We start from the raw sequence: 12,302 nt of genomic DNA on the forward strand, positions 1-12,302 counted from the left end.
ATCAAAACTAAGCCTTGAGCAACAGCAAAGAGGACCCAGGTCTTGCTTTCTGGAGTTAAACTGACTGCAGAGAATTGCTTGGAAACTGGTCACTCCTTGGAAGCTTTAATTTAAAAGCTTCTCAGTTTTTCTGAGCATCTGTTATCGGAGAATGTAAATAATGTATACAACCCAAGTTGTGAGAACAAGGAGGTAGCCCATGGAAATAATTAGAAAATATTTTTATCTTAAAGTTGAATACAACATTAAAAGTTTGAGTACAATTTTGTAATTTATTTAATCCACATCACTAATCGGAATAGTAATTGCAGCAGATGTTGTAAAGCTATAGTGACTTGCTGGCAGAATCTCATTATGGATTTACGAGAGCTGGGAGAATGCTTGACTCTTTCATTGCTTGCACGCACTGAATACCCTGAACTACAAAGGAGGCTGCCATGCTTCCTGGCAAAGGAGTCTGGACTCTCTGTAAACTTCTGAACCTCCATTTTTTTTTATTATTATACTTTATGTTCTAGGGTACATGTGCACAACGTGCAGGTTTGTTACATATGTATCCATGTGCCATGTTGGTGTGCTGCACCCATTAACTCGTCATTTACATTAGGTGTATCTCCTAATGCTATCCCTCCCCGCTCCCCCCACCCCACAACAGGCCCCGGTGTGTGATGTTCCCCTTCCTGTGTCCAAGTGTTCTCATTGTTGAACCTCCATGTCCTAAACTGGGAAAAAAAAAAAAAAAAAAAAAAAAAAAAAAAGCCAACCCTGGAATTTCTAACAGGTTTTACAGAATGTTGGAGGCCATGCCTGAAATGCATGTAGCACTCATAAATGGAAGCTTCTGTTTCTGTTAAGGAGTGTGTTGTTGATATTACAGATCCTAGCCATGCCAGCTTGGTGTCTTTAGGTAGGACACAAGAAATTCTCCTTGGTATCCACTTATCATGGACCAGGTCATTACTAAGGTCTTTGTTTTCTAGCATGGGGACAGGGCTGGAGAGCTCGCTTAATCAGCGCCCTAAATCTAGTCTCTTAGGGCCCATGTGAAGAAGCGGCCTCACAGCAGTAAACAATGCACAAAGATGCTCCACGAACTGCTGTGTGCTTCCAGGGAGCAATCCTATCGCTAACTGAATCATTCTCCAGCTGATAGTACTGAGAAACTCAGGGTAAGGGTGAAAGGGGAAAAGATGGGAGCCTGTATCCAAGATGCTCAGACAGGATGTACTGCAAGGCTTCTCTGTAACAAGGCAGCAAAATGGGACTTTTAGTGTGACGAACCTGCCCTTTGTTAACCATCACCAGGTCATGGAAGGAAATGCATTATATCCCCCACTTCTCTGCTTTTCTGTCAGGATACCTCCTGGATTACAGGGTGCGATTACCTCTTGCAGCTGAAACGAATCGTAGCCACAACAGAAAGGACCATTATTGTCTGGGATTATAAAGCTCAAGGGAGCAGCCAGGTATTGTGCCAAGAGAAATAAAGAAATGAGATTGTCTTTTCAGTAGTAGTACAGTATGAGCAATCCACTTTCTCTATCGAACATCAGTTTCTTCATCTATAATATGAGAGGATTTAAGTAAGTAGTCTCTTAGTTCAAGTTCAGCATGTATATTCTGTAATTAAAAGGGACTATTCTTTCCATTTAGTGTATATTTAGTTCAGTGGGGGTTGGGTTGTTTTTGAGTGAGGGAGTAATTCCTTTCTTCTTTTATGCCCTTCTCTGAATCCATGTATTATCTTTCTTTGGGTATACTCATGTTATCAAGTTCAAATATTTTCTCCCAAGTCCAGCTTCATTAGGTGAGAAAATTACTAAAATCAAATGTCTAAGTCTGGCAAAAACATCTAATGAGGCAGCCCTTCAGTGGCTGAGATGTTACCGCTTAACCAATCTATTGTATTTATTGAGCATTTGCAGACATTTAGAAGTAAGGATTATGTTCTCTGCACTCAAACAAAACTCAGTCTTGAAGTTCCTCATGAATAAACATAATATATAATATGATGATACAGCAAATTATATGGTGCAACAGGGATTCAGGGAGGGTGAGATCACTGAGCACCGAGGTTATTTAAAAATATCTTCAGGAAGCAGACTGACTTTGAAGGACATGGATGATTAAGAAATAAATTAACCTTCCTTCATGCCTTGCTTGTTCCTAGCCTTGGTAAAAAACTAACTTTCTTTTGCTATTTGTTCACAATGTTGTAACCAACTAGTGATGCCAGAGTAATTTTAAAGATGGCAGCTTCTTGGTCAACGTACTTCATTATGTGCTGTATTAAAGACCAGGTTTATTAATTTCCAAACCCCTAAACTCCAAGATCCTGAACTTTGATCATAACCTCTTCTCCTAACGCTGTTCTGTTTCCACTCTTGCTTTTCAATCCCATAGACGCCTCTAGTTCCTTGAAAACATCATGTTCCAGTCTTCACTCCCTCTCAACTCTTCTCTTCTTCCCTTCTGGTCTGCACCCTCTGGGGGTGTCATCTGAGCTGGTCAGCCTCACCCTTCATTCTCTTCAATATTTGTCCTTTAACCTGGAGAGATGCCCTAGCCCTTCTCTGCTCCTTACAGTGGCTAAGCACCGATGGAAAAGAATCAAACAGTGCTATTTGGCACAATTACAAACTTGGGGTCTGCAGACTTAGCTGGGCTCTCAGTGGCTTCCATCAATCTCTTTCTGGCCCTAACCAACTCACTGGCCCATTTCTTGTAAGTCATCCACAATATCAATATTCTTCTCAGGCTTCTCCCTGTAGTGTAAGGACTTGTTCTCTATTTTCCTGCAAAAAACTGAGTCTACTATCAGACTTGTCCTCTTTCAAATTCCAGTGCTTTCACCTACAGATTTAACTGGAAACCACATCCTTACTTTCGTGCTCTCTCTGAAGGCAAAATATCCTTGCATTTGACACTCCCTCGCCTCCTGTCTCGGCCATGACACGGCTCTACAGCCTCCTCTCTCTTTCTTTAAAAATTGTTTAAACTTTTTTATTTCCATAGGTTTGGGGATCACAGGTGGTATCTGGTTACATGAGTAAGCTCTTTAGTGGTGATTTGTGAGATTTTGGTGTACCCATCTCCCAAACAGTATGTACTGAACCCAATTTGTAGTCTTTTATCCCTTACCCCCTTCCCACCCTTTTCCCCGGAGTCCCCAAAGTCCATTGTGTCATTTTTACGCCTTTGCATCCTCATAGCTTAGCTCCCTCTTATGAGTGAGAATATATGATGTTTGATTTTCCACTTCTGAGTTACTTCACTTACAATAATAGTCTCCAGTTCCATCCAGGTTGCTGTGAATGCTATTAATTCATCCATTTTTATGACTAAGTAGTATTCCATTGTGTATACATATATACCACAGTTTCTTTATCCACTCGTTGACTGATGGGCATTTGGGTTGGTTTCACATTTTTGCAGTTGTGAATTGTGCTGCTAGAAACATGAGTGAGCAAGTAGCTTTTACATATAAGGACTTCTTTTCCTCTGAGTAGATATCTAGTAGTGGGACTGCTGGATCCAATGGTAGTTCTACTTTTAGTTCTTTAAGGAATCTCCACACTGTTTTCCATAGTGGTTGTACTAGTTTACATTCCCACCAGCAGTGTAGAAGTGTTCCCTTTTCACTGCATCCACACCAACATCTATTATTTTTTGAGTTTTTGATTACAGCCATTCTTTCAGGAGTAAGATGGTATCGTATTGTGGTTTTGATTTGCATTTTCCTGATCATTAATGATGCTGTGCATTTTTTTCCATGTTTTTGTTGGCCATTTGTATATCTTCTTTTGAGAACTGTCTATTCATGTCCTTAGCCCACTTTTTGATGGGATTGTTTGTTTTTTCTTGCTAATTTGTTTTAGTTCCTTGTAGATTCTGGATATTAGTCCTTTGCCAGATGTATAGATTGTGAAGATTTTCTCTCACTCTGCGGGTTGTCTGTTTACTCTGCTGGCTTCTTTTTGCCGTGCAAAAGCTCCTTAGTTTAATTAAATCCCAGCTATTTATCTTTCTTTTTATTGCATTTGCTCTTGGATTCTTGGTCATGAAATCCTTGCTTAAGCCAATGTCTAGAAAGGTTTTTCCAATGTTATCTTCTAGAATTTTTATAGTTTCAGGTCTTAGATTTAAGTCCTTGATCCATCTTGAGTTGATTTTTGTATAAGATGAGGGATGAGGATCCAGTTTCATTCTCCTACGTGTGACTTGCCAATTATCCCAGCACCATTTGTTGAATAGGGTGTCCTTTTCCCACTTAATGTTTTTGTTTGCTTTGTTGAAGATAAGTTGGCTATAAGTATTTGGGTTTATTTCTGGGTTCTCTATTCTGTTCCATTGGTCTATGTGCCTATTTTTATACCAGCACCATGCTATTTTTGGTGACTATGGCCTTATAGTATAGTTTGAAAAGAGAGAGTGTGATGCCTCCAGATTTGTTCTTTTTGCTTAGTTTTGCTTTGGCTATGCAGGCTTTTTTTTGGCTCCACATGAATTTTAGGAATTTTTTTTCTAGTTTGGTGAAGACTGATTTCACTCTCCTGCTAGACTCCTTCCTCTCAACCTCCTCTTAATCTTCCTCTCAACCTCCTCTTAATCTTCCTCTCAACCAGTTCAGGTCCCAGATCAAATATCACTTTCTTTGGCCATGGGACCTGTTGTGGCCTTCTCAGTCACTGTGTATCAGAGCACTGTGATTTGTTTCCTTAAATGCACTTCTACCAGAATGGTAGCTCTACAAAGTCAGAAACTGTCCTGTTCATCATTGCACAGTTGTGCTGCAGTAGTTCTTGGCACACAGAAGGAAATATATAGATAAATGTTTGTCGACTGAACAAATTTATAGAGACTGAATCACGGAAGAGCAATAGCTGTATAGCTTAGTGGCCCCATTCAATAGTACAAAATCAGCTTGACACATGCTAAATATTTCTGAATAAACTTGGATGGTAGGATAATTTTTCTTCTGGTGACTCCTTGGGACTTTGATATTTGATTTTCCTGTTTGCCACTCAGTTTTATGTCAATAGTCTGGTAACACCTGAATCTTGTTATGCTTACTTTAGTATTTTCTTATAAATCCAAAAAAGGGTCATTTACAGTCACGCATCAGAAAAACCTCATTACTTATTGGCCCGGGGTAGGCACTCTACTCCTTTCTCCACAAAACACCCACAATAACAGCAAGTGTACTGTAAGTTTTATTTGGTTAACTGTTTTTTTTCCCTCTCTCAAATTATCTTATACGATAGGAGTATCTACAATAAAAAACATTGGAAAGTGAAATTTTTGTCAAATAATAGGGGAGATATTTATTGAATAGAGCAAAGTAACAATTCATTAAAGTCACTTTTCTGTTTCTAGGAAAATTATTTTGTCATAAAGCCAATGGATCACTGCCTTCTGTGTGTGTGTGTGGTGCCTTTGCCTGACCATCTCTGCCGAGATGACATCCTCTTGGGGGATGATGGGGGTTTTGTGAACAGATTCACAGTCAACAGTGATGACTTTGGAATAAAGCAGGCAAAATCCAAAAGAAAATTACAAAATCAGGTCTTAGACTCAAAGAACTTTAAAAGGTAAGGGTATCATATGGCTAATTTAATTCTTTTAATAATTATAGTCTTTTGCAAGTAAGCTTTATGGTGAAAAGTGAAAAATGAGATTTAAATTCTAGAAAATAAGAAATTAAGAAAAATTAAAGTAATATAAAAAAGTAATTATAGTCATTGTTCATATATACACACACATACATGCACACACACACAGTGAAATGCTTCTGGCCCCAAGAAACTGTCAGTGTAATAGCTCCTAATTCAAGTGCTATTGACAACTAAAACTTACAGGTACTTGAGTAGATTGAAAAGTTAAATGAAAAAGTTAAATCATGAAAAAAACTATAAAAATATATGTGACTAGTTTCTAGCACTTGAATATGGGAAACATTCTAAATATAAAAGCAATGGATATAGAATTCAAAGCAAAAGTGTCATAGATTTGACTATACACAAAATAAAACCTCTGGACATCAAAAGATAGTATTTTAAAAGCAAACTGGAATAAACATTTGTGACAAATATGACAGACAATGGGTTGATATTTGTATTGGGTCGTAGAGTTCAATTAAAAGATATAATCCTCCAAGAGAAAAATGAGCAAAGGTCATGAACATGTAACTCACAAACGTGCGCACAGTACAAATGGTCAATAAACATTTCAAAGTGATCATCACAAAAAAATGCTAACAATAGTTATCCCCAACTGATAATTATTGTCTTCCTTATAACGGCAATGTCTTTAAACTTTTTGAGAAAGGTACATATTACTTTTATTAGCTGAAAAACCTAAATTTTATGTTAAATGGTCTTCCTTATTTATCAAAGAAGTGCAACTTAAAATCAGATACAATTTTTCACTTATAAAATCAGAAATGATTAAAACTGGGAAAGATGCTGTGACCTGGGCATTCTCACACTGTTGGTGGTAAAAGTATGAATTGGATCCACCTTTCCGGAAAGAATCAGGGAAGCTGCATCAAGTGCCTTCATAACCATTTATACACTGGGACCTGGTATCCCTATCTTCAAAAATCTTAAGTATGGTTATCACAGCTTCCCCCTCCCCTCCCCTCCCCTCCCCTCCCCTCTCCTCTCCTCTCCTCTCCTCTCTTTCCTTTCCTTTTTTGATGGAGTCTCACTCTGTTGCCCAGGCTGGAGTGCAGTGGCGCAGTCTCAGCTCACTGCAACCTCCGCCTCCTGGGTTCAAGCCATTCTCCTGCCTCAGCCTTCTAAGTAGCTGATTACAGGTACGTGCCACCACGCCCGGCTAATTTTTGTATTTTTAGTAGCAACGGGGTTTCACCATATTGGTCAGGCTGGTCTCAAACTCCTGACCTCGTGATCTGCCCGCCTTGGCCTCCCAAAGTGCTGGGATTACAGGCTTGAGCCACTGCGCCCGGCCCACAGCATTATTTCTGATGGTAAATTATCTAGTGTCCAACAAAAGAGGAATGATTAATTTAGATGATTAATCATTTACATAAATAATTCAGATATATAAATATATAATAAAAACATAAATGATATATAACATATTTATATATAAAATACATTTTTTGTCTGACACCTAAAATACATTCAGATTTCAAGGACGTTCAGCAAATCATAGTATAACCGTATGTCATGTACCCATTTAATTGTTTTGAAAAATATTTAATAGTATGAAAAGGGTTTATGACATAATGTCAAGTAAAAATGATTTATCTTTCAACATATGAATTTGGGGTATAAAAAAATTTTAATTTAATTAATTTTTATGTATATATGAATTCAGTCTTACAAATGTATATATGTGTGTGTATTTCTACTTAGAAAAATATTGATTATAAACAGACACTTCTCAAAGGAAGACATTTATGCAGCCAACAGATACATGAAAAAATGCTCATCATCACTCGCCATTAGAGAAATGCAAATCAAAATCACAGTGAGATACCATCTCACACCAGTTAGAATGGCGATCATTAAAAAGTCAGGAAACAATAGGTTCTGGAGAGGATGTGGAGAAACAGAAACACTTTTACACTCTTGGTGGGACTGTAAACTAGTTTGACCATTGTGGAAGACAGTGTGGCGATTCCTCAAGGATCTAGAACTAGAAATACCATTTGACCCAGCCATCCCATTACTGGGTATATTTCCAAAGGATTATAAGTCATGCTGCTATAAAGACACATGCACACGTATGTTTATTGCAGCACTATTCACAATAGCAAAGACTTGGAATCAACCCAAATGTCTATCAGTGACAGACTGGATTAAGAAAATGTGGCACATATACGCCATGGAATACTATGCAGCCATAAAAAAGGATGAGTTAGTGTCCTTTGTAGGGACATGGATGCAGCTGGAAACCATCATTCTCAGCAAACTATCACAAGAACAGAAAACCAAACACTGCATGTTCTCACTCATAGGTGGGAATTGAACAATGAGATCACTTGGACACAGGAAGGGGAACATCAGACACTGGGGCCTATTGTGGGGTGGGGGAAAGGGAGGAGGGATAGCATTAAGAGATATACCTAATGTAAATGGCAAGTTAATGGGTGCAGCACACCAACATGGCACATGTATACATATGTAACAAACCTGCATGTAGTGCACACGTACCCTAGAACTTAAAGTATAATTTTAAAAAATAAATTAATTAATTAATGAAAAAAAAGAAAAATATTGAGTATAAATATCCAAAAGTTTAATAAATAATTTCTATAGGACTTCAAAGAGGTGATTTTAAAAATTTTATTTGCTTTCTAAATTTTGTACAATGAATGTTTTTTCTTTATAAAGACATTAAAAAATGGATTATACTTTGTTATGTAACAAATACTTATCCCAGAGTTAGAATATGCAATTAAAAGCTCATTACAACTGACACTCCATGGAATTAAGACTAGTTCCATTGCTGGAACCCTAAGAATGATACAATACAATTAACTGGCTCCATTTTCCATCTTTCACATGTAAGCAGTATTACCTAGTCCCAACAGAGAATTAGACCTGCTGGAGGGCTTCCCCAATATGTGATGTGCTGCTCTATATACTATTAAGCATTTCATTCTAGTTATGCTAGGCTCTTAGAATAGATGCTGAGACATGAATCTGCTTTTTATTAATATGTGTGCCAACTGTCAGAAAATTCCATGGCTCGTTTTTCAATCCCTGTTTTCATTAGATAGACATGTAAAAAATGAGGTTTAGAAATATGAGGAAGTTAAGGAATCTGGATACAGTTAAAGGAATGCTAATTCACATTAGTTCTTGTGGTTATTATATTCATGTAGATGATTTAATCATGCAGATCATTCAAATCATTCAAGACTGTGGTGTACATATAGGCTGAGTGTTGCGGCATTTTCTTACACCAAGAGATCTTCAAACTTCACCAGAATGAAAAGTATTAAGGCCAAAGAGATAATTAAATTCTGGTGCTATCATACAAGTTTTCCTGCAGCTGACATCTGTAGAATTCATTCTTGTTGAATGGGTGGATGTGGGGGTAGTAAACACTGATATGCAAACCATTATACAAACTGAAGAAAGAAGCAACCAGCATCCAGAGTTCAAACATATCTGGCATGAGAACAGAAAGCTCCCTCTCCACTCAGTTTAATGTCATATTGCAGAACATTCATGCCTTGAGCTATAAACATTTCTATTCCTCAACTAGAATTTAAGCAACTTGGTGACAATACTTTTTACCTTAATCATCCTTGTGTCCTTAGTACCTGGGATGCAATAGGTGTTCAAAATTTGAATGAGGAGACAAGCCATTAAATATGGGTAAATATAACACCATGAAGACAAGAATTTTGAGGCAGAGGTGTTGTCTGTAACCTTAAGCCCCACATTCAAATGTTCTGTGAACTGATGGCCAACACTCTGACAAGGAATATGATCACTATCCCCCACTCAGCTTCACCAGTGAACTGAGATTATACGTTTCCCAGTACTTCAGTTTGAAAAGTATTAATGGAAAATATAAATATATTTTCAAATGAATTGATTCAAATAAGATATAAAAGAATATGAAGCATACTGCTCCATTTGGATGATTAGAAATTTTCTAGTAAAATAAAATAGTGCCATTATTGAATTGGGATTCTTCTAGATTATTCTTTTAATTCTGAATTCACAGCTCAAAGTTTGATGAGTCTTTTAAAGTTAATTTTCCATTTTAAGTATGCTTGATTATAAATAAACAGTTAAAAGTGGGCCGGGTGCAATGGCTCATGCCTGTAATCCCAGTACTTTGGGAGGCCGAGGCAGGCAGATCACCTGAGGTCAGGAGTTTGAGACCAGCCTAGCAAACATCATGAAATCCTGTCTCTACTAAAAATACAAAATTAGCCAGGCATGGTGGTGCACACCTGTAATCCCAGCTACTTGGGAGGCTGAGGCAAGAGAATTGCTTGAACCCAGGAGGTAGAGGTTGCAGTGAGCTGAGATCACACCACTGCACACTCCAGCCTAGGTGAGAGAGCAAGACTCCGTCTCTAACTAACTAACTAACTAAATAAATAAAAATAAAAGGTGTTATAATGCATTGGGCTGTATTCTACATTCGGGTTTAGCACAATTCAGTTACAATTCAGTTAAAGTCAAAATAAATTGCTGAATAGAAACTGACATTATACGTTTGTGTGTCTAACATAAATCTCCCCTGCCTTTTCTTAATCCCCAGTGTTAAAAGGAAGCTACATAATGACTGGGTTATGAAAATTAGATATATTTCAGCCCTAAATTGTTTTGGATCCTGCTCCTTAGACAGTAATCATTCATTAGTTTTGGAATCCTTGAAGAGACTCGAGGATAATTTGTAAGTACAGTAATTTATATACATGAACAGTCTGTGAATTTCAAACTTTTTACAATGATAAAACCATGACAGCTTTGGAACTTTCAAACTGGCTTTAAGAAAAAATCAGACATTAACTATTCCATTTGTTTGGGAAAGTTAATTAGATTTCTCAGGAAGAAACTGAAGCCACTTATGCAAATTTGAACATGATGTGGCCTAACATCAACTGTGCTCATTTGTTTATTTCTATCATCTACTGAAATTAATCAATATGAGTGTATCTATAACATATTTCAAAATATAGTTCTGTTGGTAAAACTTTATAATTTTAAAATCACTCTTACAGGTCAGTTGGCTAATCAAGAGCTTGTGAGTATGATCTGTAGACCAGTCATCACGTTTCATGTGTAATAGACAAGTTGGCATTCTCATAGAAAGGTTCATTTGAATATTGTCTTATTTCCAATCTGGTTAAATATGTATTAATAACTAGAAAACAGTTATTGTATCTTGATTTGGGGTTTTAAAATTGCATTGAGATGTATGCTACAACACGAATAAATATCAAAACCATTAAGCTGAATAACAGAAGCCAGGCAAAAAGACTGCATATTGTATGATTCCATTTATATGTAATATCCCAAAAAGGGGCACATTTATAGAGACAGAAAGTACATCAGTGGTTGCCTAGGACTGGTGGTAGAAGCAGGGATCCCAAATGGGCACAAAGGGACTTTCTGGGATGATGAAAATGTTCTAAGCTTCTTGTGGTGACTGTTGATTGTTACACAATTCTCTAAATTTACTAAAAAGTATTGAGTTGTACACTTACAATGGGTGAATTTTATGATACGCAAATGTTATGGTACTTACTGGGGTATTACATACCCTAATAAAGATGTCTCAGAAAAGTGCATTGAGACTCCTGGCTGCCTTCCAGCCTGGCATGTAAAGAGCTTGGAAGTTGCCACTCCATCCTAACAAGTAAAAATGTAACAAACTAAAAAAATGAATGATTTTTCTTAGCTCCATCAGAGAAGTAAGGTCACAAGGCAGCTTTGTTGCCCCCATATTGGAGAGAGAGAGGGGCAAACGCTGAGAATCACAACTTACTGAAGCAGAAATTCACAGGCAGGAACCCCTTGAGTAACCAGTATAGGGCAGGAAAGCCTAAACTAGAATGGACAAGTGCTCAGCATGGACAATTTTAGAGTTAAAAATTCCAGGGGTGCGCAGTCATAGGGGCCCCTATGCTTTTGTGAGTTTCACTTCCCGGAGTTCAACAGATTCTTAAAGTATCAGTGAAGAATCCACTCTTGCTTCTGGCAGAGGGGAAGGAAAAGGAACCATTTGGAAATGTGCCAGAACATGTTGTTCTTTCCAAGGCCTGCCCTCAAGAGACGCGATGTTATCAGAGTCTAAGCTATTGGAACTTTGTCTGGGAATAACTCACAGAGGGAAGGAACATATCCACTCTAACTTCTGGTCACACCTAAGAGAGAGGGTGAGGAAGACTGAGAAGCACCTGTGAAATTCACAATCCAGACACACAGGCTCATCAAAAGAATGAGACTTCCTCACAGGATTCACCTTTCCCCACAGCTTACCAACATGTTACTAATGGTCTATTTACAGCAGTTCCCTTTACCCAGTAAATCATGTCCAGTTATCAAGAAGAAAATTACAAGGCATACTAAAAGGCACAAAACAGACTGTCAGAGTGATCAAAAAACAAGACCCAACTATATGCTGTCTATGAGAAACACTTTAAATGTAAAGCCACATATAGGTTAAAAATAAAAAGATGCAGAAAGATATACCATACTAAAACTTATCAAAGGAAAGCAGAAGAAGCTATGCTAGTTCTATATAGAACAGATATCAGTGCAAGGAAAATTATCAGGGATAAAGAAGGGCATTACATAATG

General features: G+C 37.6%; 1 protein-coding gene across 1 annotated transcript in view; it reads left to right on the forward strand.

Moving 5' to 3' along the window:
• Positions 1 to 12,302, forward strand: part of WDR64 (WD repeat domain 64) — a 158,234-nt gene that overhangs the window by 25,011 nt on the left and 120,921 nt on the right. Inside the window, exons 6-8 of the mRNA XM_007989939.3 lie at positions 1,356 to 1,466; positions 5,377 to 5,591; positions 10,258 to 10,392. Coding sequence (XP_007988130.3) covers positions 1,356 to 1,466; positions 5,377 to 5,591; positions 10,258 to 10,392 — 461 coding nt within the window. The remainder of the gene's footprint in view (positions 1 to 1,355; positions 1,467 to 5,376; positions 5,592 to 10,257; positions 10,393 to 12,302) is intronic.

The sequence above is a fragment of the Chlorocebus sabaeus genome, chromosome 25, assembly GCF_047675955.1.
Source record: "Chlorocebus sabaeus isolate Y175 chromosome 25, mChlSab1.0.hap1, whole genome shotgun sequence".
NCBI classification, from domain to species: Eukaryota; Metazoa; Chordata; class Mammalia; order Primates; family Cercopithecidae; genus Chlorocebus; species Chlorocebus sabaeus.